The following is a 24,272-nucleotide window of genomic DNA, read 5'->3' as shown; positions in this document are numbered from 1 at the left end:
AGAGCTTCTCCCCGGACCACTCGCAAGTAGACAGCAGCTGCGTAAGCCCTTTGAGACGCGTCGCAAAAGCCATGCAACTCGAACTCTTGATGGCCACTCGTAAAATGGGTCCACCTGGGAACGTTTAGCGTGTTAAGTAGGTAAAGCGACTCCTTAAAGCTTACCCAAGAGGTTTGCAACTTTTGTGGCAGGTCCTGGTCCCACTCCACGCCGAGTATCCAGAGATCCTGCATCAAGACCTTGGCGAAAATGAGCACTGGTGCAGCCCATCCTAGCGGGTCGAACAGACTGGCCACTTCGGACAGAATTCGCCTCTTGGTATATCGAGCGGGCGGGTTTGCGGGTAAGTTCACCCGGAGTGAAAATGAATCGGTTTTGGGGCTCCAGAGCACCCCAAGCGTCCCGATTCCAGAGGCCTCCTGGAAGAGACATTCTTCGGACTGACCCTTTTCTTGCAGGCTCGGGGTGTTGGAAGCCCATTTCGCCAAGTGGAACGCCCCTGCCTCGAAGATGGCGACGACCTCCTTTTTTAAATCCTGCAGCAGTCCCTCGTCGTCCGCCCCCGCCAGTATGTCGTCAACGTAGGTGTGACGCTTGACGACGATTGCCCCCGATGGAAACCTTCCTTTCTCGTCTTCGGCCAGCTGCTGAAGCACCCGAAGAGCCAGAAACGGAGCACAGGATGTCCCGTAAGTGACTGTAGATAAATCGTAATCTTGAACTGGTTCATCTGGTTTTTTCCTCCACAGGATGCGTTGCCATTGTCGGTCCAGAGTGTGCACCCTAATCTGGCGATACATTTTGACGATATCCGAGGTGAATACGTTTCGGAATAGTCTCCAGCGAGCAAGTACGAGCCACAGATCCGCCTGAAGTTTCGGGCCCGTGCACAAGCAGTCATTTAGAGAATTTCCCGTAGATGTCGGAAATGAGGCGTTGAAGACGACGCGCAGCTTGGCCGAAGGGTCGTGGCGCTTCACCACGGCGTGATGCGGCAGGTAATAGGCGTTGGTCTTCTTCTCTAAATCCATGACGGGCTCCATGTGGTCGAGGTCGAGGTATTCCCCCATAAAGGCCCGATAACCCTCCGCCAGTTGGGGGTTGGAGGCCAATCGACGCTCGCAGCTCAACAGGAATTTTAAAGCCATAGCTTGCGTCGACGTTAAAGCGCTGCTGGGATCCTGCTTGAAAGGTAAGCGTACGCAGTACCGTCCGCTTTCATCTCGGGAGTGCGTGTCCTTGAAATGGCGTTCGCAATTCTCCTCCTCGGGCGACAAGGGCGATCGATTGGGAAGTTCCTCCACCTCCCAAAATCGTTGGAGTAGTTGTTCCGTGGTGTCGTCGCAACGGCAATGATACGTCCGAGCGACAGAGCCAATCCCAGCCTGGCGTCTGGAGGTGGGACCTAGTAAAACCCAACCGAAAGGCGTCAATTTTCCCACTGGGGTACCTGGCTGTCCGCTTCGAGTTTGGTCCAGGAAGAGAGCTCCACAAACATCCGCGCCGAGTATAAGGTCCACTCGGGATGGTATACCGAAGCCAGGATCAGCCTGTGTAACGCCGCGTAGATGATGCCAATTTTTGTTGTCCATCTGCTGGGACGGTATCAGCGAGGTCAGACGCTGGAGCACCAGGGCGCGCACGGGAAGTGTGAAGTCCTTTTGTAGCTTGGAGCGCACCGAAAATTGAACCTCACTGGTCGCTGCGCCGGCTTCCCTATCCTGCACCCCCGAGATGGCCACTTGAACCGCCCGCCGTGGCAAGCGTAAAGTTTGTACGACCCATTGGCTTACGAGGGACGTGTCGGAGCCGGTATCCAGCAGCGCCCGAACTTCAATGGAGTCCCCCGATGGCGCCTCCACCTTGACCCTCGCGGTGGCGAGTAGCGCAACTCCCCGGTTTGTGGCGAAGAGATCTTCATCCTCGGAAGGCCGTTGTACCATCGATGCGTGAGACACCGTTGAGCCAGGGAGAAGCATCGCCTCGTGGAGTAACGTGTGGTGACGCTTTCCGCACGCCAGACAACCCTGTTGCGAAGGGCATTTCGCCATTTCATGGCCTGCGTTTAGGCAATTGAGACACGCCTTTAATTGAATGGCTCGATCCTTTCGCTTCGAGGCGGAGAGTGCTTTGAATTTTGTGCAGTAGCTTATGTTGTGGGTTCCGCTGCACGAGAGGCACTTCCGAGATGTCAGATTTTTTGCCGATGCTGCGTAGATCGTTGAGTGTGTCTTCTTCGCGCTCGACTCTCCTTTAATTTTAGGCGCAACGTCTTTGGCTTGCGGGGAGGATCTGATCAACGATTCCGGGATCTGAGCAGCGTCCAAAGCCTGTATCCGGTTCTCGAGGACATCCGCCAATTGCTGGAAGGACGGGATTTCTCGGCTTTTCGCGAGGGACGTCTCCCAGGCCAAGTGAGTGGTTCTGTCAAGTTTCTGACTTAATAAAAACATGAACCACTCGTCCCACGCCGTTACAGGTTTCTTCAATGCTGAATAGGCTCGAATGGTCTGCCTGAAGGTGTCCAACAGGCGCTTCAATTCCGACGTCAATTGCCGTTGAGCTGGTGGGCATGTCAGGATGGCTCGGTGATGGGCGAAGGACAGCAGCCTAGTGTTTCCGTACCGGACCTCGAGGTCTTCCCATGCTCCTTCGTACCCCGCTTCCGTGATGGGAGTGTTTTGGATGACCTCCAACGCTTCGCCGGACAAGCTGGACTTCAGGTAGAGAAGTTTCTTGGTGTTGGACAGGTGCGGAACGTCGTGTACTAGACTCCTGAACAAATCGCGAAAACTCTCCCATTCCAGTGGGTTGCCTGAAAACGTAGGTAGATGAATTTTCGGCAGATGAGGTTGCGATAGAATAGATAAGGGATTAGGAGCTCCCCCCGCGGCGCCCGCGTTGGGGAGTTGCTCTACCAGTTGATCTATTTTTGCAGCGGCGTCAAGATAGGCCTCTTCAACTTCCGAAAAGAGATCATTCTGCACGTAGGTTGACTTTGATGCCTCCCTGCACCGCATCAACTGTCGATGGCCAGAGAAGAAGGAATCCCAGTACCGCTCCAGTAGGGTTTTCCTTTGAACCAGCACCGAGCGTGTGATTTTTTCCTTCCCTAATTTGCATAGATTCGTCCAAAACCGTTGGATCCAACCGGCCAACTCCGTTTGCTCTCGCAGTAGATCGTCGAAAGTGGGTGAAGACATTTCGTTATTATGGAGTTTTGAATTTGTATCGAAATGGTACGGTTGACAAAACGTTATGTTCCGTTTTTGTTGTTAGAAGCAGAAAAACAGCGAGCGATAGAAACGGTAGTGCGCTGAGGTCGACCGTTGTCACCTCTTTGTTATGGGTGGCAACAATACGGAGTCGACGACTGTTAACGTCTCGCCTCCACGGTAAGGTCACCCAGGAAGTCGATTTAAATGCGCCCGTTACTAACGGCAATGTAACGTTTTGTAACCGTTGGCAATGAAAAAGATACAACGCTTATCTTTTCTTACCGCCACTGCGCTCGAAAATTTCCAAAAAAACTGATCTTCCTTTTCCTTTCCAGAACCACAAAGTCCAAGTCGTGAAGATTGGCAGGAACCGGCGATGAGTTGGAGTCTTCGAACGATTATTTCAAGCACTCACGAAAATTGTCACAAGAATTGTTCGTCGAAATTATCCGGCTCGAAGGACCAAATGTTGGGGCAATATCGCTCTTGACGAAAATCGCGTAGAGTTAGATATTGTTCCCGAGGAAATGAAAACGATAGGTTTTGCCGGACTTCCGACGGAACAATAAACTTATATGTTTTAAACGAAAAAGGAACTGTACATTTGTCAAAAGTATTAAATATAAATCGCACGATACATACACAAATCAAAAATGTCTTTTAATTTAACTAAGTAACTTATTAAATACAAAGAGAAACGTCTCCGAAGCAGTACGTTTTACTGTTCGTCTAATTGATCGCGAGGATATCTCAAAAGCGAAAAAGCGAAATATCGTTTAGTTTGCCGTAGTTGATGATTACAATTCGGAACGACAAGTAAGGTAACCGACGCGGAACAAAACATATATCGTTGGAGGCTATCTCCGCCCCCCCGCGTCACCCTCGCCAAGATGCTCAGCAGTCGCGCGAGCTGACGAGCGAGCGAGACAGAACGCTCGTTCCAAAACATTTTAACCGTTGTTCGAACAAGTCGCGTATCGGAACAGTAATGACGTTTCCTTACCTCTTTTCGTTCAAATGTCAAAGTTTGATCCATTGGGTCATAGGGAACAACGAATCGGAGCGATTTGAAACTTCGCATACATTTAGTGGGCAATATGAGCTTAAAAAAAAACATAGGCGTAATCATTACAATACTTATTTACAAAGATATCGTAACTTTTGTAATTTGAGGAAAAAACACCGTTTTTTGACGTTTCTTTACATCAATATTAAGCTTAAAAAGAAAACATTTAGTGAAAAACTGAGACAGCCATCTCAAAGGGTATACTCTCTGCTTTCTGGAACCGTATTCAGAATTTTTGTTCGATGCTGGGTTCATGAGATAATGACTATTAAAAGGAAAAGCGTCATTTTTGCTTTGATAGCTCATAACTTTGTGACCAAACGTCGAAATCGACTTCCTGGACATGCAAATTATAGGGGAAGAAACAAAGAATAGCGCCCGATAAATGGCATTATTCAAAAAAATTTATCTGCGTCAGTGCAAACCGTACAAAAAAGAAAAAAAATTTTTTAATTTTTTCATCGTGATTTTTTGCATATTTTGTTAATGAAAATAGGCGCAAAATACTTTTGAGGCCAAGAGCCGAAAACTAGAGACCTGAAGCTTCAAAATGACTGTTCTGGAATTCTTCTGTGATTAATACCAACGGAGATACAGCAATCTGAAAATGACCTAAAATTTTAAGGAATTTTTTTGTTCCCTTAATTTTTTTGAGTAGTGTATAAAATACAACAAGGTATAGATATATTGTAACGAGGCATATATTCATTTAGTTCATTACGTTCTTTTTTTTTGGTTATGCCTCGTTACGAGGATCCTCCCGAATTGCCGGCCCCACTCCTCCGCCCAAGTGGACCGCCTCGCCGCTGGGGCAAGTATGAGTAAGCGTGTGTGTGTTTTTTCTTATTGTTTTTATTTATTTCGGACGCCACGATTTTCTTTCCCCCCTTTGCTGCCTCCAACCAGCACCGGAGCCACCGTTGTCCCCGGTCGCGGAGGAACCTCTCCCTGAGCGACGGAGGCGCGGGATGGGTCCACCGAAGGAGATACCGGCTGTCCGGTCGCGGCGCCACCCCGTCATCCTCCGCGGGGGCGACCGGCAGCCGACCACCGGGAACCGCCAGGCCTGGGGACAAGCCACCCCCAACTGCCACCTCGAGAGGGCCCCAGGACCTGGCCACCAAACACCACCGTGGAATGGCCCATCCTCGACGCCGAAATCCTCGGGGTGGGGGAATACCGTGAACCGGGGAAGAAGATCGGGAGAAGCTAGCGAGCAGCCACGCCAGTCGAGCCTTTCGCCTACAGCCCCCGCTGAAATCAAAATCTTTGTTTTTTTTTTCCTCTTTTCCGCGTTTTCTTTTGGTTCGATGTATTTTGTGTGAGTAGTGCGTTCCGTTTCTTTATTGAGTTTTCTTTTGTTATTGTATTGTGTGCCTGTGTGGATTGGTCGCCGCCGCCCCAGCTTGGATTTCTTTTTTTTTGGTGGTTGGACACGCCAGCGCAAAAAGGTAGGAGCTATCTCCATACCCTTTTCTTTAGATATTTATTTGCGCGTGGGCGAGGGCGATAGGACCCCTGGCCCCTGTGACGAGTACCCTAGAGGCCGCGAACAGTCTACGTCGATACCGTTCCCTCTAATCTACTTTTCACGCTTCTGTATTTGGTATTTAGGACCAACATCCCCTTGTTGTCCACGACCCCTAAGAGGGCGTGCTCCCTGCGGACGAATACTTCGGGTTTTCCTTAGTTTCTGTCTTTCTTTTGTAAGCGCCGCGCCGCGAAAGCCTCCCTCGCAGTTGGCGAGTCGATCCTTTTTCCTCGACCGTTAATTGTAACGCGTGGGACCCACTCCTGTTTTTTCCTGTTCTGCTTACGTGGTCTACTTGTGGTCCGAATAAAAGCCTTTTCTCTGTTGTATACGAACTCACGGGTCTTTTACTCATTTTTTTTTTGACCCCCTCTAATTCCCGCTCCCGACAGAGCAGCCGAAAGGGCGATTACCGCGGACGTGTGCATTGGCACTGGCGCCCCGTGAAATAAATCAACCGTGGGTGTGAGCATCGGCACGTGAAGGGCCGTCTTACCGGACTGCCCCCACTCTAGGGAACCCCATTCGGGCTTTCCCCCACCGATATGTCACAATATATTATATCATATTGTTAAAACATTTAAATTAGTATGAATACTTAGCTTCTTCAAACAAAAGCGAGGCGGAGGAAGACTGCCTGGAGCAGAAAAGACTGAAACGTGTAAGATTGATTAGAAAGGAGAACAAGTGGTGTGGCAATGAGACAAGGGGACGTTAAGTTATACTAACCTGGGGACATCAAGTTATACTAACCTTGTACAAGTCGCTGATCCCTGAGCGGAAGCGAAGGAATGAACACGTCTGGAGGCCACGAACAGCAAAGTGGAGCTCGGAAGTTTAAGGGGTGTGACGGATCGGTGGGGCGAAGCCCGAAGGGGGTTCCCTAGAGTGGGGGCAGTTAGGGAAAACGGCCCTCCACGCAGCGATGCTCACACCCACGGCTGATTTATTTCACGGGGCGCCAGTGCCAATGCACTCGTCCGCGGAAATCGCCCTTCCGGCTGCTCTGTCGGGAGCGGGAATCAGAGGGGGTCAGAAAAAAATTAGTAAAAGACCCGCGAGTTTGTATCCAACAAAGAAAACTTTTATTCGGGCCTCCAAGTGGGCCACGTAGACGGAACCAAAAAAATGAATTCTAGTGGGCCCCACGCGTTACAGGCCACGGTCGATGAAAAAGGGATCGACTCGCCAGTTGCGAGAGAGGCTTTCGCGGCGCTGGGGGCACACGGTACGCACGAGTATAGAAGAAAGATAGAAGGTACAAAGACATGCCGAATGATCGGTCCGCAAGGAGCACGCCTCTCCAGGGTCGTGGACAACAAGGGGACGTTGGTCCTAAATACCAAATACAGAAGCGTGAAAAGTAGATTAGAGGGAACGGTATCGACGTAGACCGTTCGCGGCCTCTAGGGACCTCGTCACTGCGGCCAGGGGTCCTATCGCCTTCGCCCACGCGCGAATGAATAAAAAAAAAACAGAAATAGTAGGCAAGGGGATGGCGCCTACCTTTTTCGCCGTGGACTCCAAAAAACTTCCTCGGTGGGGCGGCGGCGACAAATCCACAAACAGGCACACACACACAATACACTATACAAAGCGAAAGCAGAAAAAAAAACAAAAGGAACGCACTACTAAACTCAAAAACGCAAAAGAACGAAACTGAACCCAAAAATACAAAAGTAAGAGAACCGGCTATAAACTCTAGCGGGGCTTTTGCGGAAAATCTCACTCTACTTCTCGCGGCGGCTCGCTAGCTTCTTCTTCCTCGTAATCTCCTTCCCCGGTTCGCGGTATTCCCCCACCACGAGGATCTCGGCGTCGAGGATGGGCCATTCCACTACGACGTCTGGTGGCCAGGTCCTAGGGCCCTCTCGAGGTGGCAGTTGGGGATGGCTCGTCTCCAGGCCTGGCGTTTCCTGGTGGTGGGCTGCCGGTCGCCCCCGCGGACGGTGACGGGGTGGCGCCGCGACCGGACAGCCGGTGTCTTCCTTGGTGGACCCATCCCGCGCCTCCGTCGCTCAGGGAGAGGTTCCTCCGCGATCGGGGACAACGGCGGCTCCTTCTTAGTGGCTGGAGGGTAGAAGGAGGGGGGGGGGGGACAAAAGCGGGGCTCGCAAAACATATATATTAAAAAAAAATAAAAAGAGAAATGCACGCGATTGACAATCAACGAGAAACACACACGCACGCTTACTCATTCTTGCCCCAGCGGCGAGGGGGTCCGCTTGGGCGGGGGAGTGGGGCTGGCAATTCGGGGGGATCCTCGTAACGAGGCATAACCAAAAAAGAAGAAAAGGGCTAATCACTACATGAAAATATGCCGCGTTACAGGAGTAAAGGGAAGCAGCCAAGAGACAGCAGGAAAGCAGGAACAGCTAATAAACAGACACGAGTAAGTATCGAGGGCAGAAAGAATGTAAGGGGAACGGGGGAGTTAACAAACAAGTAGAGGTGAGGAAAGGAACGGCAGGAGCAAGGAGGAGCGAAAGATAGTGAGAAAGGCCAGGAAACTGACAGAGCAGGAAAAGAGAGGTAACGTAGCAAACCTCTGCAAACAATCACAAACATAAAATAATTTTAAGAAAAAAAATGCGCCGACTTCGAAATGCACTAAAAAGTATAAAATAATTTCTATTTGCTAATGAAGTATGTTGGGGCAATATCGCTCTTGACGAAAATCGCGTAGAGTTAGATATTGTTCCCGAGGAAATAAAAACGATAGTTTTTTGCCGGACTTCCGACGGAACAATAAACTTATATTTTAAACAAAAAGGAACTGTACATTGGTCAAAATATTAAATATAATCGCACGACACACACACAAATCAAATGTCCTTTAACGTAATTAACTAACTTATTAAATCCCAAAAGAAAAGGTGCCGAAGCAGTACGTTTTACTGTTCGTGATCGTGAGAAATAGAAAGAACGTTTCGTTTGCCGAAGTTGCTGGTAACAATTCGATACGATAAGTAAGTTAACCGTCGCGGAACAAAACATATATCGTTGGAGGCTACCCCCCCCCCCCCCCCCCCCCGCGTCACCCTCGCCACGAGGCTCAGCAGTCGCGCGAGCTGACGAGCGAGCGAGACAGAACGCTCGTTCGAAAACATTTCAACCGTTGTTCGAACAAAGTAATTTCTATTTCATTCCATCATACAATTACGTAACAGATGTGAATGAAACCTATTTACTCGTCAGGTAGTATATTAAATACATTTCAACCTTTTCGGAGGCGGCGCAAAATTAAAAGATTTTCTTGAACATGTTAACCTTTAGACAGCCGAATATAGGCAAAGCTTGTATAGACAGTTGAACAGACAGTTCTTCGCACCACCGGGGCGCGTCGCGACGCTTCTTACGGCGTAAAGGAAGTGATGGGCGGGAGGAGTCGAAAAGAGACTGAAGGGTGGCCAGCTCAGCATCGATCTCGGTGCGCGAAAACAATTAAGAAAGGGCAGAAAAGTGACGGGAGCAAAAAGGAGAGGATGAGAGAGTCTCAAGCCAGGCATCAATGTCGATAGGGCGCGAACGGGGCAACCATGATAAATCAGAAGATGAAGTCGAAGAGATAGAGGGAGTAGGGGCAGATGAAAAAGCAGAAAAACTGTGTAGCAAATAAGAGTGGTCGGAACCAGTAAAATCTGAAAGCACGGTAGAACGGGACATGTGAGACAACAAAGCGGGAGAACAAACAGCAAAATCTATTCGAGACGAGTAGGCACCGCGGTGGAAAGGACCGCCGCCGCTGCAGACTGGATCAACACACAACTCGGAGAAAAGCAACTCGAGAAGGCGACCGCGAGAGTCTAGCGAAACGGAACCCTAAGCAGGAGAGCGGGCATTAAAATCTCCATAAAGCACAATGGGTTTGGAAGATCGAAGAATAGAAGATGACAAGTTGGATAAAATATGGTCCAGCTCGGAAGGAGAAAGATTTGGGGAAAGGTAACACGACACTAAACAAAAATCACGCGTTTCTACGACAACGAAACCATCACCGCGACTAGAACAATGCACAACACCAAAATCGGAGGAAAAATAAGGGCGAAACCACACGGCACTTTTGGAATCCAGACTCACAAACCACTCACTCCTGATTCCATACGGTTCACAGATGCAGACAAAATCCACGCAACGCTCGCTCGCTGTCTGCCACAGAAGATCCTGAGCGAGACGACAGTTATTCAGGTTCAGTTGAAGAATAGAGAAAGGAGACGACATGGTAGGAGGAGAATGAACACCTGAAAGAAGATGAGATAACATTAGTTACGGATAGTTTAACATTGACAACACGTTTAAAATACAAGGTAGGTTAGGACAAATAAAGTGACAGAAACGACAACTTACCGCTGAAAGAAAAGTGAAAACGAACTGCGAAGAGGAATGGAGAGAAGTCAGGTGGAACAACAGTAGCCAAGCAGAAATCAGGAATTCTCTAAGCAGCCAACAATCCTTTCGAAGCACAGCAAGAAACAAGAAGGCAGCCTGATGATTGCAGCAAGAGCTGAAGAACCTGAAATAAACCAAGACAAGGAAGGGAGTGAACGAATCAAGGAAATGGGAGGGAATGGACAAACAAGGACGAGATGAATGAGAGATAAAGGTGAGCTGAATGAAGACTAAAAGGTAAAAGGAAACAACAGTAACTTTTGCATTCGTAGCGGTTCGTGCAGAATTATTATTTTCATAATTATAATTTTTTATCAAAATATCTATCATATTAATTGCATTAATTTTCATGATGCTACAACTAGATTTACTGGAACTATACAAAGAAATACGTGAAATGTATTATACAACTGTATACAAAATTTAAAATATTGGACAAATAATATGAGAAATATTTATAAAGCTTATAATATATGAATATTATGATAAAATGAACGTAAATACCGTATCCAAGTGGGTCAGAGAGCTGAAAGAATAACTGCAGCAAGAATACTTATAGACAATTAAATGTCGCTCCAATAATAATCGAAGTCGGTACAGCTGAACTGCGCCTACGCCTTATGTTAAGGAAAGTATTATCGGTGGAGCTAATGAGAGACTTTTTTAACCGACTTCGAAAAAGGAGGAGGTTACTCAATTCGATCAGTATATTTTTTTTTTTTTTCCTATGTATGTTCGCCGATTACGCCTAACTGGGTGGACCGATCGGAATGAAACCTTTGGCATATGGAAAGTGCTGACTCCCCATTGGTACCATCATAAAAAAATTTTTCATTTTTTAATTGCAAAGTGTTGTTATTGCAGAAAAACCGGCAACTTTTAAAATAAACTTTTCTCGATTTTAGTGCGCTTTCAATATCTTATCGCGGACATGATTCTGTACAATTTTGTTCATATACAAATTTCGCGGAAATGTTTAGTTTTCGAGATATTAGCAAAAAAAATTGTTATTAACTTTTGAAATCAACTTCGAACGATTTTAATGTCCTTTTAATATGATGTCAGGGGCATGGTTCTGAACAATTTTGTTCATATACATATTTCGCCGAAATGTTGAGTTTTCGAGATATTAGCAAAAATTGTTGTTAACTTTTGAAATCAACTTCGAACGATTTTAATGTTCTTTGAATATGTTGTTAGGGGCGTGGTTCTGGACAACTTTTTCCTCTTGCAAAATTGACAGAAAGCTTTTGTTTTCGAGATATTACAGAATTTGTTGTTAACTTTTGAAGCCAACTTCGAACGATTTTTATGTCCTTCTAATACGTTATTAGTAGCATGATTCTAAACGAGTTTTTCCTTATGCATAATTGACGGAAAACTTTAGTTTTCGTGATATTAGCAAATAACTATTGTTATTATTATTAGTGGAACGCCCCGTGCTATGCACGGGAAAGACAAGAAAGCGCAATTACACTGCACTGTAACAAAACACTGTGACGAATACGTCACGAGCCGTTCCGTCAGCCGCTCTCCGTCAGCCGCGCTCCGTCGACCGCGCACCGTCAGCCGCGCACCGCGAGGTGGGGACCCCCTACCGGGACCACCCACCGCGACCCGATACTACTTAGATAGCGATCGATCGCGTGATCGATTGAGTTGGCCCGGGGCTTCGGCCCCGAAAGGGTCTCTTCGGAGATCCTCTCCAAGGCAATAAGGTCTTCCTGGTCCGACGATAGCCTCGGACTGGGAGGACCGGAGGCCAGTATCGGCGTGGAGGGTAACCCGTGCGCCGAGACTGGCCGCGCCAACGGTCAACCGACTTGTCCGACCCCGTGGGTAGCCCTCGGGGAAGGTAAGCCGTGGGTAGTCGTTACGTTGGGGAGATAGCCCACAGCGTGACGCCTGCCAGATCGTGGAGGGTAGAGCCAACTCCAGGGACGCTCTCAGAGGTCCTCCCCGGCAGTAAGGTCTTCCTGGTCCGATGGTAGCCTCGGGCCGGGAGGACTGGAGGCCTGCATCGGCGTGGAGGGTTGCCCACGCGCCGAGGCTGGCCGCGCCAACGGTCAACCGACTTGTCCGACCTCGTGGATAGCCCTCGAGGAAGGCAAGCCGGGGGTAGTCGTTACGTTGGAGGGTAACCCGCAGTGTGACGCCTGCCAGACCGTGGAGGCAAGAGCCAGTAACAGGAACACTCTCGGTCTTAATAAGAGAAAGGCAAGGCCAGAACTGGCCACTTACCCCGTGTACTTTACTCTCCCTCCTTCCACCTCTCAATCGCGCCGAACCGTAGATATAAGGACCGCGAAACCCGCGAGCGCGTTCGACCGACCGACCGTACCGCGAACTCCGCGCGCTGTTCTCTCCGTCCGAACCGCGAACGCCGCGAGAAGTTCCTCCGACCGACCCGCGAACGCGTGCCGCAACCGACCCGTACTCCGCGAGGCGTTCCTCTCGACCGACCGACTGACCGACCGGACCACGAGCGCCGCCGAGTATAGTTTGTAAGATAGAGTGTAAGAATAGGGATAGCGTAGTATGTAAGGATAGTATGTAAGACTCTATTGTATAAGCGTACCGAATAGGATTGTATTATAGCCGCGTAGCATGTAAGAACCGCGCCGCCGCCGCCGCTATTTTGTAACACCAAACCGACTAACACGAGCCGATTATCATTGTAGAAACCGAAGACTACGGAGGCCACGGCGCCTCCACCGGCGACGCCACCACCACAGGCGGACCAGGGCCCGAGTACCTCGGCCCCCACTATATAATAAACCAGAATAGTTAAGAGCGAAACACCGTGTTCTTTCTCAACCCGCGACCAGTCCCCTTCCTTCCGCGATCGGCCCCCTCGCGTCAACCCTGGCGCGCTGAAGCGTCCGGCACAAGGGGGCCCGTGAGCCGTTTACTCCACCGCGCTGCCTAGCAACGCGGGTGGAGGAAACGGCTCCGTTACAACACTAACTAAGCTTTGCCGCATTGACACGCAACTTATGCGGCAAGATGAGTTCACGTTGACGTTGGTGTATTATTCCCATTGCTTGGTACAGTCTCCCTACCGTTCTAACAAACATTTTTTTTATTGTTTAGTTGCAAAGGATTATTTTTTCTATGCATGTTCGGCGGTTTTTCCTAGGTGGGTGTTCCGATCGGAACAAAGCCTTTCGCATCTTGTGGAGTCTAACTCCCCATTGATGCGATTATCAAAAATTTTTTCATTTTTTAGTTGCAAAGGGTTATTGTTGCAAAAAAAGTTGAAAAACGAATATCCACGTTGTCTTCTACTTAATTATGTTCATCGCATTTACGCAGACAAAAAAAAGCCCGGAAGAACTGTCTCACAGTATCCTATACAATTCTCCCCATTCCACTAAAAAGCGTGAAATAAAATAATTTTCAGAAAAAAAATACACCGACTTCGAAATGCACTAAAAAGTATAAAATAATTTCTATTTCCTAATGAAGTAATTTCTATTTCTTTGAATCATACAATTACGTAACAGATATGAATTAAACCGAGTGATGCCCACTTGGATGCCGACCGATTGGACGGTCCCGATTCGACGCGTTCCAATTCGAAGCGGTGCCGATTGGACGCGTTCCAATTCAAAGCAGAGCTTATAGAACCTAACCTAACCTAATCTAACAGCTTCGAATTGGGACGCGTCCAATCGGCACCGCTTCGAATTGGAACGCGTCGAATCGGGACCGTCCAATCGGGACGCGTCCAAGTGGGACACCCCCAATTAAACCTATTTACTCATTAGGTAGTATATTCAACACATTTCAACTTTTTCGGAGGCGGCGCAAAATTAAGAATACCTCAGTAAACGTTGCTACCAATAACCAGTTGATTGTGGTATGGCGTATTGGAAATTAATAAATCCCGAGAAAGAATACGAACCATTATAGATATATCTGGTAATATACGTAAATGTAATGACTGCATCTTCATTTGATCAACGTTTCTGATATAAATGAAATTGAACCGACTTCGTTCGAGTGTAGAAGCCATGGATCTAAGAACCTATAAACGGAGCCCACGACGTGGGAATTACCAAATTTGCGACAGATGGGCTCTAGCTTTATAGTATATGCGGCGATCGAGTCCTTCCGTCGCATACTCTATGAATATAGCCCTTTGCGGACTACCGCCGCATACATGCGTTCTGCGTAAATCATCAAATTGGCCGAAGAACTCATATATGCGTTTGGCGAAAACAGTTGATTGAGCCGAGAAACGCGTACATGTGTTCATGCACGTAAATCTGTGCATGTACATATAATATGTCCAGAATTTGACTTGGAATGCTATGAACGAAAACTGCGTTTAGGCAGAAATATACGCCGGCAATTTTTAATGACTATCGCGGCAGGAGCTCGGCCCCACGGTTCACTTCGAACCGTCCCGTTCGCAAAGGGCTAGATAGACAATAGTTACATTCTATACGCACTAACCCACTTCGCGGCGCGCTGGCGAGTTATATGTATTGAAAAAAAATAGCTATACAAGCTTTGCCTGTGTTCGGCTGTCCAAAGGTTGACATGTTTAAGAAAATCTTTTAATTTTGCGCCGCCTCCGAAAAGGTTGAATTGTATTTAATATACTACCTGACGAGTAAATAGGTTTCATTCATATCTGTGACGTAATTGTATGATTCAAAGAAATAGAAATTACTTCATTAGGAAATAGAAATTATTTTATACTTTTTAGTGCATTTCGAAGTCGGTGTATTTTTTTCTGAAAATTATTTTATTATACCTTTGCCATAATTTTCAATCCCTACTCCAAGAGCTTCAACCGATCAGAAACTTACTTGGAGCCGAACTCTTTTCTGGGAATGAATAAAAGGAGACCGAAATCATTTTTCTTCGCAGTTAAATGCTGCACAAATGAATAATAACACCAGCTCTTTTCAGAGCTACGATATATTTATAAACGTGGAACAACTTGGTTTCAATTGCCAAAAACTTGAAAAAAGTTGGGTGCAATAGCCCCCTCAATAAAAGTCTTGTGACCGCGCGGAAAAACCTTAGCGGTCATCGCCGGCTAACTCTTATACCGGGGACGGTAATACTGGCCCCAATTGAAAAAAGTTGTCAAGTTCACTGTAATACAGTTACCAGTAAAGACATAGAAGTTCTTTACGTACTTGATTATATACATTCGAAGACTGCGTCCCGAAAAAGTACGATAAAAATGCAACTTCGTTAACTACACCAGTCAAAAAAATTAAGGGAACAGAAAAATTCCTTAAATTTTTAGGTCATTTTCAAATTGCTCTGCCTCCGTTGAAATTCATCACAGAAGACATCCAGAATAGTCATTTTGCAGCTTCAGGTCTCTAGTTTTCGACCCTTTATCTCAAAAATTTTTTGAGCTCGGATCGGTTCGCTCGCTAGGACGGTACCGGACGCTCTCCCGCCGTTCGGTAACTCGCGCCGCCTTATATACGCGATCGGTAGCTGATTACGCTGCGAGATACCGCGACTCGCGGCTCTCGCTATCTATCGGCAGCGCGAGTAGTTCGCGCCTCAGTTATCGCGTTACAAAGCCACACTCACATTCTTCTCATTCACAACGTTACCCAAATCACACAACACACTATACGACCTCTGACAATTACCCTACAATATTTTCAAACACGCATCAGTCATCACTTATCCTGGCCTTCTTTCTCTTTAACATACGCACACACTCAGGACATTCACACGACGAAACCGAATGGTCACACACTCTCCCTTTCATTTTGCAATTTCTGCACACGTTAATGGCTGGTGCTCCCACCAGCCCACCCCCAGTGCAAGATTGGAGGTGCCCCATCGCCGCGTACCATAGCTTAGTGTTAGGGTATTTTTTATAGAGGTTTACATCCTCGCGGCCTGGCCGGTTAAGGCAAGGCCCCCATTCCTGTAAAACATGACCACAGGCTTACGGTATGTTAGGGCTCGGGTACCTCGGGACCGCGAAATCCCGTACTACGGGCAAGCCGCATAGGGACAGAGTTATTCTGTATCCGGCCTGACCAAATCAGGCTGCGGATGTGCTACCTCACCCGGTCGGGTATACGCGACAAACACCCCATTTCTACACCCCAAGTTCACTACCCCTAAGAGTCCATCTCCAAATAGACATGGCACCGGTCCACATCCCGGTGGGGCATTCCATGCCACCCTTAGTACCTGTGATAGCAAGAATGAACCTCAAGCAACGTTAGGCAGGTCACAGTTGAGGGCGTGACCCCGAAGGGCGGGTTTCCTCTACAGCACATCAATTTCTGCCGGTGGCATCCGTTGCTCAGAAACCTGAGATTGACAGTTTTATGGCTGAAAGTCGTGCTGTCTGCCTCGCTGATTCGTCTCGGTTACTAGAGTAACTGGGTCCATCACTCCGACACCTTAGCGACGGCCGTGCATTCACCCAACGCACAATTCCATGTAAGTAGGACTCCTCCTACGGCGTTTGATTCCTCATAGCGACACCTCTTCCACGCAAGTCTGCACACCAAAGGCATCCGTTAGCCAGAGTTCTGGGATTGGGCAGCACACAAATCCTTGGGGTCGACTCGAGATGGCACCCAATATGCTCCTCTCAACTCTACCACACGTACATACCAAAGGCGGTTGCACTTTGCCCAGGATCCTGGGATCGAGCAACACCATGCGCAATGGTTTTGTGGCCCATAGCAGTGTGGTCTGGCCATGGGCCCGGTAGATAGGGACAGATTGGGAATCTCGTTAATCCATTCATGCACGTCACTAATTAGATGACGAGGCATTTGGCTATTATACGATTTATTGATAAATCATTATCCATGATTACCGCATGGAGACGGTTACAAAGACAAGAAAAAAAGCAAAAGATATATAAAAGGAAAACAGAAAATTAGAAAATAAAGAATAATAACACAGATCGAATTTCTCGCCTGACAAATATATAAACAGTGGACAAGCATGAAGCATTGGCTAAAAAAACATTATTCTGGCGTAACGCATAATTTAAATAATTACTCATAGGTAGAACAAATATGTCTGAGGTGACATCGCTCAAATACTCAATATTATATAAGTGAGGTCTTTTAAATCCCTGGTAACGCAGATAATACAAGACTATGCACATGATCCTAATACTACACATAAAGGTGGTAAAATCTAACAGATTAATGACAATCGGCACATAAAATAATACAACGTAACGACATAGTATCCTTAATGAAAAAGAAAAGGCGGATGAAAACTTGTAAATCTTACATATAGAGTCTATGAATTATGAAGGTGAAAACTAGCGGTAACAACATAGCCTTAGAGTTAGGTTTGATAAGCTTTCTAACCCTTATAACCTATATAATTATACGATGGACTTGTTCTATTTATCTTCTAATGCGAAAGGGCCAAAGATTCCTGTTTCTGACTGTTGTCATTTGATTAAAATGCTTAAAATTTAGATATGAACCGTGGATCACCTTCGTCGTAATAGAATTTAGCTGGCTTTTAGAGAAACCCAAAGACGATAATAATCGTGCTGACGGTTGTGCCCAGACACCCCTCCATGACAGTGTAACGGAAGAGAAGGTGACACTTCTGCCTTGCACATTGAAGGTAGACGCGATATACCGCACGATATCCTCATTAGCAGCATAGTACCACTTTTTCTAGTTTTCTTCTCTTTTCCCGATGGAATCAAGCTAAGAAATCGGCATTTTTCAGGTGCAACCCTCAATCTATGATGAGCAAGTTCATTGGAGATCATATTCAGACATTATTGCATTCCTTTCGAGGTGCTGGCAATGATGACCAAATCGTCCACAAATGCTAGTGAGTTGAATAGCATATCAGAGATCCTGTTATGTATTGGGAAACAATGAAAAAAACACAACCACGAAAATGAACCCCAAAAAGAATAACCCTTCACCTTTATTATACTTTACTACAATTATCTCCGCTCAACTCGCTCAGCATGTACAGTGTAGCTCGCTATCTCACAGACTGACTCATATTACGTTCGTATCCGTTCCTATGAGGCGTCGGTATGTTAGGGCACCGACAATATCACAGATCCCATAACCGATTTTATCTAGTATGGCAGCGAGAACATTATCCATAACGAAATTAAAAAGAAGAGGTGAAAAGGGATCACCCTGCTTGATGCCCTGCTTCGGGAGAATACGGGAAGGTGATCTACCGTCAACTTGAATACGCAATCCACCAAAGGCATATAAATTTGCTATATAATCGCTTAGTTTTCGAGGGATTTTTCTCTTAGCTGAAGTATATTTAATAGAAGAATGAGCAACAATGTCGAATGCCTTCCTTATATCGAGAAACATCATATGGAATTGTCTGTTATTTCTCCAGGCGTCATCCAAGATTGAAGCTAAAATAATGGTGTTCTCGGCTGTACCATCAGCATTGATAGAACCTCGTTATGCTGGATCAAAATTCAATTTTCTTGAAATATGTGCGGCTAAAAGTTTATGTAAGTACCTTAGAACAATTAAAGTAATTGAGATGGGACGAAATTTGGACAGGTCCTGGCCAGCACCCTTTTTCGGAATGAGGATGGTCCTCGCGTCTCTCCAGAACGATGGAATCGAACGAGCGGCAATAATAATATTAAAAATAATGGCCTTCACCATATCCGGGACTTCATTAATCCAGACTTGCGGTTTTAAATGGTCCGGACCTTGTGCAGATTTCTGATCTCGTTTAATAATGGGCACATCATTTACTGTAATAGGCGCCAAAATATCATTGTGTTTTTCAGAATCAGCAGGCAAAGGCTCGTCATAATAAAGGCCGATAGATTTGGCTTCAAAAAGAGGTTTCCAGTAGGAGACCTGGTCTTCTAGAGTTGGATGCGATTTAGTACTATTGTCACCATCCAAAACCTTTCCTGTCGCTTTTGATTGATTGCGTTTCCATAGGTGTTGTAGTGTGGCGTATTGCTCACGACGCTGTTGTTCCTTAGAAGGGACGAATAGGAGTTTTATGAGTGGAAGGACCACATATTCCTGATCTTATGGAAAAACGGCGTTCAAACCAAGATTGAAGAGAGCCTTCGGGGTCTCTAAGAGCCATTACATCCTCCACCGCTTGAATGAGGTATTCTTTGGCAGGTTCATTGCACCTCGATGATCCCAGGTAGCGATAAACGGCATTAAACCAGTCCGCACGTTGTTCTTCAGGACAATAATTTTGACCAGGACCATCCGAATTGCCTGCCTCAATCTGTGCTGAAGACGGCGGATCAGAAGAATGGATCTCTGTTACATTAGATGTACTAGCCTCTATCAGTTGGCTCAGAGTTTGGCGATATATAGGCCGCTGCCTTAGGCTTTTTATAGACTCTAGGGTCCGTGGTGGATTGAACTTAACATTAGCCAAAATAAACTCATTAATTCTCGGATGGCCTCGGTTCCGATTTTCAATTTCCGCTATTTTTCGAATGTATTCGGGAAGCCATCTTACTTTCTTCCTATCAATATTAATTTACTCATTCACTATCTCCGGATGTTTGATCTTTCTATGCACTCCCAGTCCAATTTTGGATGGAAAAGACCTCCCGCAGTCCTTACAAGAGATGCTGGGCGCAGGATTCGCCTCATTTGTTAGGCTGATAGGCGCCGATGATGAAGAAGGACAAGAAGAAATATCAACAGATACAGAAGAAGTAGAGATAGAAGAAAAAGAAGGAGTAGGTCCACTGAGGGATTGTATAACATTACAATCCCTTTCATTATTTGTTTTTCTAAATGAGTTTCCTGAGGAAGGATTTCGAGATGAAATCAATGGACTGTTTCTTAAGATATCGCGCGATATTGTTGCGCGACCGGAAGCAATGGAGAATTGTTTTTCCGGCAGGAAGTCACCACTAGTGTCATTAAGTGTCATTGGTGTCATTAAGAGAGTCATAGTTACTAGTGGACCCATGGAGTCCCTGGTTAAAGTGGAATCGGAAATATAAATAAGCTTTAAGGAAATACCTACTATATGTTGGTACAGTGGCCCGTGCTGTTAATGGATGTAGCAGTAGTGTTGTAGTCTTTGGGATGGTTGTGTTCGTATGCTGAAGTATTTGATGGCTCGTCTCGGTCACGGTCAGCTTAGATGAAATGGTCCAGAATTTCAAAAAATGATGTGTGAGAATGTAATGCGATGTTGTATTTGTTGATTTACTCGTCGGTTAGCAGTTGGTTGTATACTATATTTTTGGTGTGGGATGGGTCCGGATGTGTTGGATATGCTGCGTGGCCGATGAGGATACGCAGCTGAGAGCGTGAGGTGACGCTACTCATGGCAACGTACAGCTGACCGTGATCGAGGACACTATCCTTGAGGTATATACCGACGCGTTGAAGAGTTTGGCCTTGCGATTTATTGATGGTCATAGCGAAAGCGACCTTAACAGGGAATTGTTCACGGCTGAAAGCGACGCACAATGTGATGTCGCTTGGTGCTAGTTTGACGCGAGGAATGATGGCATCTTAGCCAATGTGATTGCCTGTTATTATTTTGGCGCGGAATATGCGACTGCCAAGAGAAGTTACGCATAGACGAGTCCCGTTCACTAAACCGTCGACCGGAGACATATTGCGGATGAGAATGACAATAGCGCCGACTCGGAGGCGAAGTTTATGTGGAGGCAGGCCAGCCACTTCGACGTGATTGAGCAGTTCAGTGGGGTAGTCTACATTGCTTCGGCTGATGGATCGATTAATTTGTCTTCCGAAAAGTAAATCCGCTGGTCTCTTTCCAGAGAATCTAATATGCGGTTATTGACATAATCGCAGTGGTCGTTGCGGGGACAAAGCGAAGCATGATCCGGATTTGGCTGAGCGATGTTATTCTCATAGACCCAGTCAATTCGATCCTGCGGGGAACCGTGAAATAATAAATCGTCAGGAATGCTCATGATGTCTGTGTCGGGGACGTTTGCTGATCCATTGCCGATAGTCAGCAGGCAGTCGGCGAAATCTTGTTGGCCGGGTCCAATTCGCATGTTCTGCGTAAGGTGGATAATTTTGAATTACGGCCATAGAATACTACTACGTATGGACTCGGCGATGTTTGAGCCAGCAGGAGCATTAGGAATTATTGGAGCGCACTGCCTGAAATCACCGCCCAGCAAAATGATTTTGCCACCGAACGGCCTCTCCGAGTTTCCTGTCAAGTCTTTCAGTATGCGATCCATCGCCGTAGGAGCCCGTCCTTCACACAAGGACGCCTGGTCTATAATAATTAATTTCGCGTCGAACAACCGTTGGCCTGCAACGCTGGCACGGTATATACCGCAGTTCAAATGTTCCATCAGAGGAACTGGAAATTTAAAAAAATAATGGGACGTACGGCCGCCAGGCAACAGAAATGACGCGAACCCAGTCCACGCCGAAGGGATGACGACGTGCCCGTTATTCCTAAAATACTGACTAAGAGCTTTGTATACAAATGTTTTACCCGTGCCACCCGGGCCATCGAGGAAAAAACAGGTAGGGCCAGTATACGTCGGACGGAGTGTTTCTATGATGGAATTGTAGGTAATTAGCTGCCCTAAGTTCATGCGACCAACATATTCCTCATTGGGAATTACGTAGTCGTCGAAAGCAGCTAATTGGCGGAAAACGGAGGGCGGTGGTTCCGGAAAGTTTAAATCTGTCCAATCGACCAAGTTGGCTTCGGCAATAATCCGTATATCACGCAGATCGTGCGCGTAGCGAAGGTCGTCGTCGCTGCCATACACACGGATCAGGTCGTGTGTGAAATCTTCTTTATAGTGCTCCCACATTGGGCCGCCATTGGGTGGAAGGGTCAAAAGCAAGTAGTTGCCCGAATAAGACACGAAAAGCCCGTGGATGTTGGCATTTCTCCGCTTCCTCCAACGTCTCTTGGAAGGCAGTGCCACTGTTAATTAAGCTGCGGGCGTGGCAAGCTTTTTAGTCGGAAGTGTACACCCTGCCGTCATAAGTAAATAGGTCGTTCCAACTGCGGAGACTCTTGACGTGGTGCAGTAATATGCGAGTGGCTACCAATTTGGGGTTAGTCGGCGGCACTTGGAATATGCGGCCAATTCGCTGCGCTCGCCAAACACTGGCGGTCCTGGTTTTTCTGCTATTATTCCACACAAAGGCTTGGGGGATGTCACGGTATAAATATTCGCGAGCAGCTGGATTCCTTGCGTTCAGCTTAAAAAATGCCGTGAGCTGGGTATCACGATTGACTGCCGTATTGGCCGCGCGACTTGCCTGACCATCCGCAAAATATACCGTACGATCGCTTCTCGTGTGGATCGTGAGCTGCACTACGGTGTGCGAAAGGCCATACATATTGTACGCCATGAGATGCCACTGGGCCTCGGATGATCCTACGTACCGCACCGTCCGATATCTCCTAATCTCGTTGCCAGGCTCGGAATTCACAATCTCGGCAATGTGCGCCACGTCATGACCTTTATTGACATAATTGAATATGTATTTAATCACACGAACGCCGGACATGTATTCGACATTCACGTGGCAGCCGAACATTTTAGCCAGGTACGGGTTATATGGGACAACGTGACGGTTGTCCAAACGTACTGATACCTGACCGCGAGTCTTAATAACGTGACGACCATTGTCTCGGCGACGATAGAGAGGATACCCGTTTAGTTGGACTTGAGTATGCTCTTGAAAACCTTTCGGAAAGTTTTTCTTACACGTCAAGCCGCCATCGGGGGAACAGATTTCTGTGCAATGATGCAGGTAGTTCTTGCAGATGATGTCATATAACTCAGGGTCCGCATCTGGGTCCAGTATTTTGGCCGATATAACTCGATCGATGTACTCGGGGTCTCTGGAATTGTTCGGTGGCTCGACGGCGATGATCCAATGAGAATGGGGGATTTGTCGCTTCTGCATTTCGACAGAGTACCCGTAGTATCGGCAAGGACCGAAGAACGCCCCTTTTGTCACCACAATCCTTGAAGCGCTGTTGCTTGGAGTGGAACACGCGATTGTCGATATCGGGCCTTAAGTCGCATTTATTTCCTGGATTTATACTATTTTCAATCTTCGGCTACGCAGGGTTGGCTGTAAATGTAACAAAGAATGTCGCAGCACCAAGTTGCATGGACATGGCCAACATGTCGCGCATAGTATTCAATGCATGACGGGGTCCCCCGATGAAAGAAGATGGCAGCAAGATTGGGACACTTGTTTCTCGATTCGTCTGGTTCGTAAGAGAGTTTCTGCGAGCGGGATTATTAAAGTCGCCGATGTTCTGCAAGGAATCCAAGCGGAGGGCAGTCTGGTTCTCTTGTAACCATTGAAGTTTATCCTCTTCAACCTGCAGAGCCTTGTCCACCAACCATTTGTGACGTATACGTCACGATCCGGCAACCGCGCCCCGGCAACCGCGCTCCGTCAGCCGCGCTCCGTCAGCCGCGGGTCGTCGACCGCGCACCGTCAGCCGCGCACCGCGAGGTGGGGACCCCCCACCGAGACCCGAGACACTTTATCACCGATCGATCGCGTGACCGATGAGTTGGCTCGGGGCGTCAGCCCCGACAGGACCTCTTCGGAGGTCCGCTCCAGGCAAATTCGGCTTCCCCGGTCTGCGGACAAGGCTCGGACTGGGAAAGCTGGAGGTCGGCACCGGTGCGAAGGCAAGGCCACGCACCGGAGCTGGCCACGCCAACCCTCGGCGCCTCCACCGGCCGTGGAGCAAGCGGCAAGGCCCAGCTCAATAGGAGTGGAGGACGCGAGACAACGGTCTACCGACTTCTCTACCGGTTGCGGCCAGGCCCGGGGTAGGTAAGTCGGGGTGGACACCGTGTCAGAGGCCAGGCCACGGCGCGGAGTCTACCGGACCGCCGGGAAGCTAACTCAGGAACATCTCTGGAACATCTCTCGGTTTAATAAGAGCAAGGCAAGGCCAGAAGTGGCCACTTACCCTGTGTTCTTTATTATCCTCCCTTCCTCCTCTTCTCGATCGCGCACCGGCCGTGGAATAAGTACCGCGAAACCCGCGAACGCGTTCCTCCGCCGAACCGCGAACACCGCGACGTGTTCCTCCGCCGAACCGCGAGCAC

General features: G+C 47.5%; 1 protein-coding gene across 1 annotated transcript; it reads right to left on the bottom strand.

Annotated features, from left to right (window-relative positions):
• Nucleotides 1-271: 271 nt before the first annotated feature.
• Nucleotides 272-3,203, bottom strand: LOC143266212 (uncharacterized). Its single transcript, XM_076541815.1, has 2 exons — nucleotides 354-3,203; nucleotides 272-295 (listed from the first exon to the last, which is right to left on the bottom strand). The coding sequence occupies exons 1-2, from the start codon at nucleotides 3,201-3,203 to the stop codon at nucleotides 272-274; spliced, it is 2,874 nt and encodes a 957-aa protein (XP_076397930.1).
• Between the last annotated feature and the right edge of the window lie 21,069 nt (nucleotides 3,204-24,272).

The sequence above is a fragment of the Megachile rotundata genome, unplaced genomic scaffold (genome assembly GCF_050947335.1).
Source record: "Megachile rotundata isolate GNS110a unplaced genomic scaffold, iyMegRotu1 scaffold0092, whole genome shotgun sequence".
NCBI lineage: Eukaryota > Metazoa > Arthropoda > Insecta > Hymenoptera > Megachilidae > Megachile > Megachile rotundata.
The sequence above is the reverse complement of the archived record's forward strand: the minus strand, read 5'-3'. Positions and strand labels throughout refer to the sequence as shown.

Excerpts from the sequence above, each read along its gene's own strand:
- LOC143266212 (XM_076541815.1), bottom strand. The coding sequence starts at position 3,203 with ATGTCTTCACCCACTTTCGACGATCTACTGCGAGAGCAAACGGAGTTG. Across the intron at positions 296-353 it reads CCGATTCATTTTCACTCCGG|TGGCCAGTCTGTTCGACCCG; the intron begins GTGAACTTACCC and ends TTCTGTCCGAAG.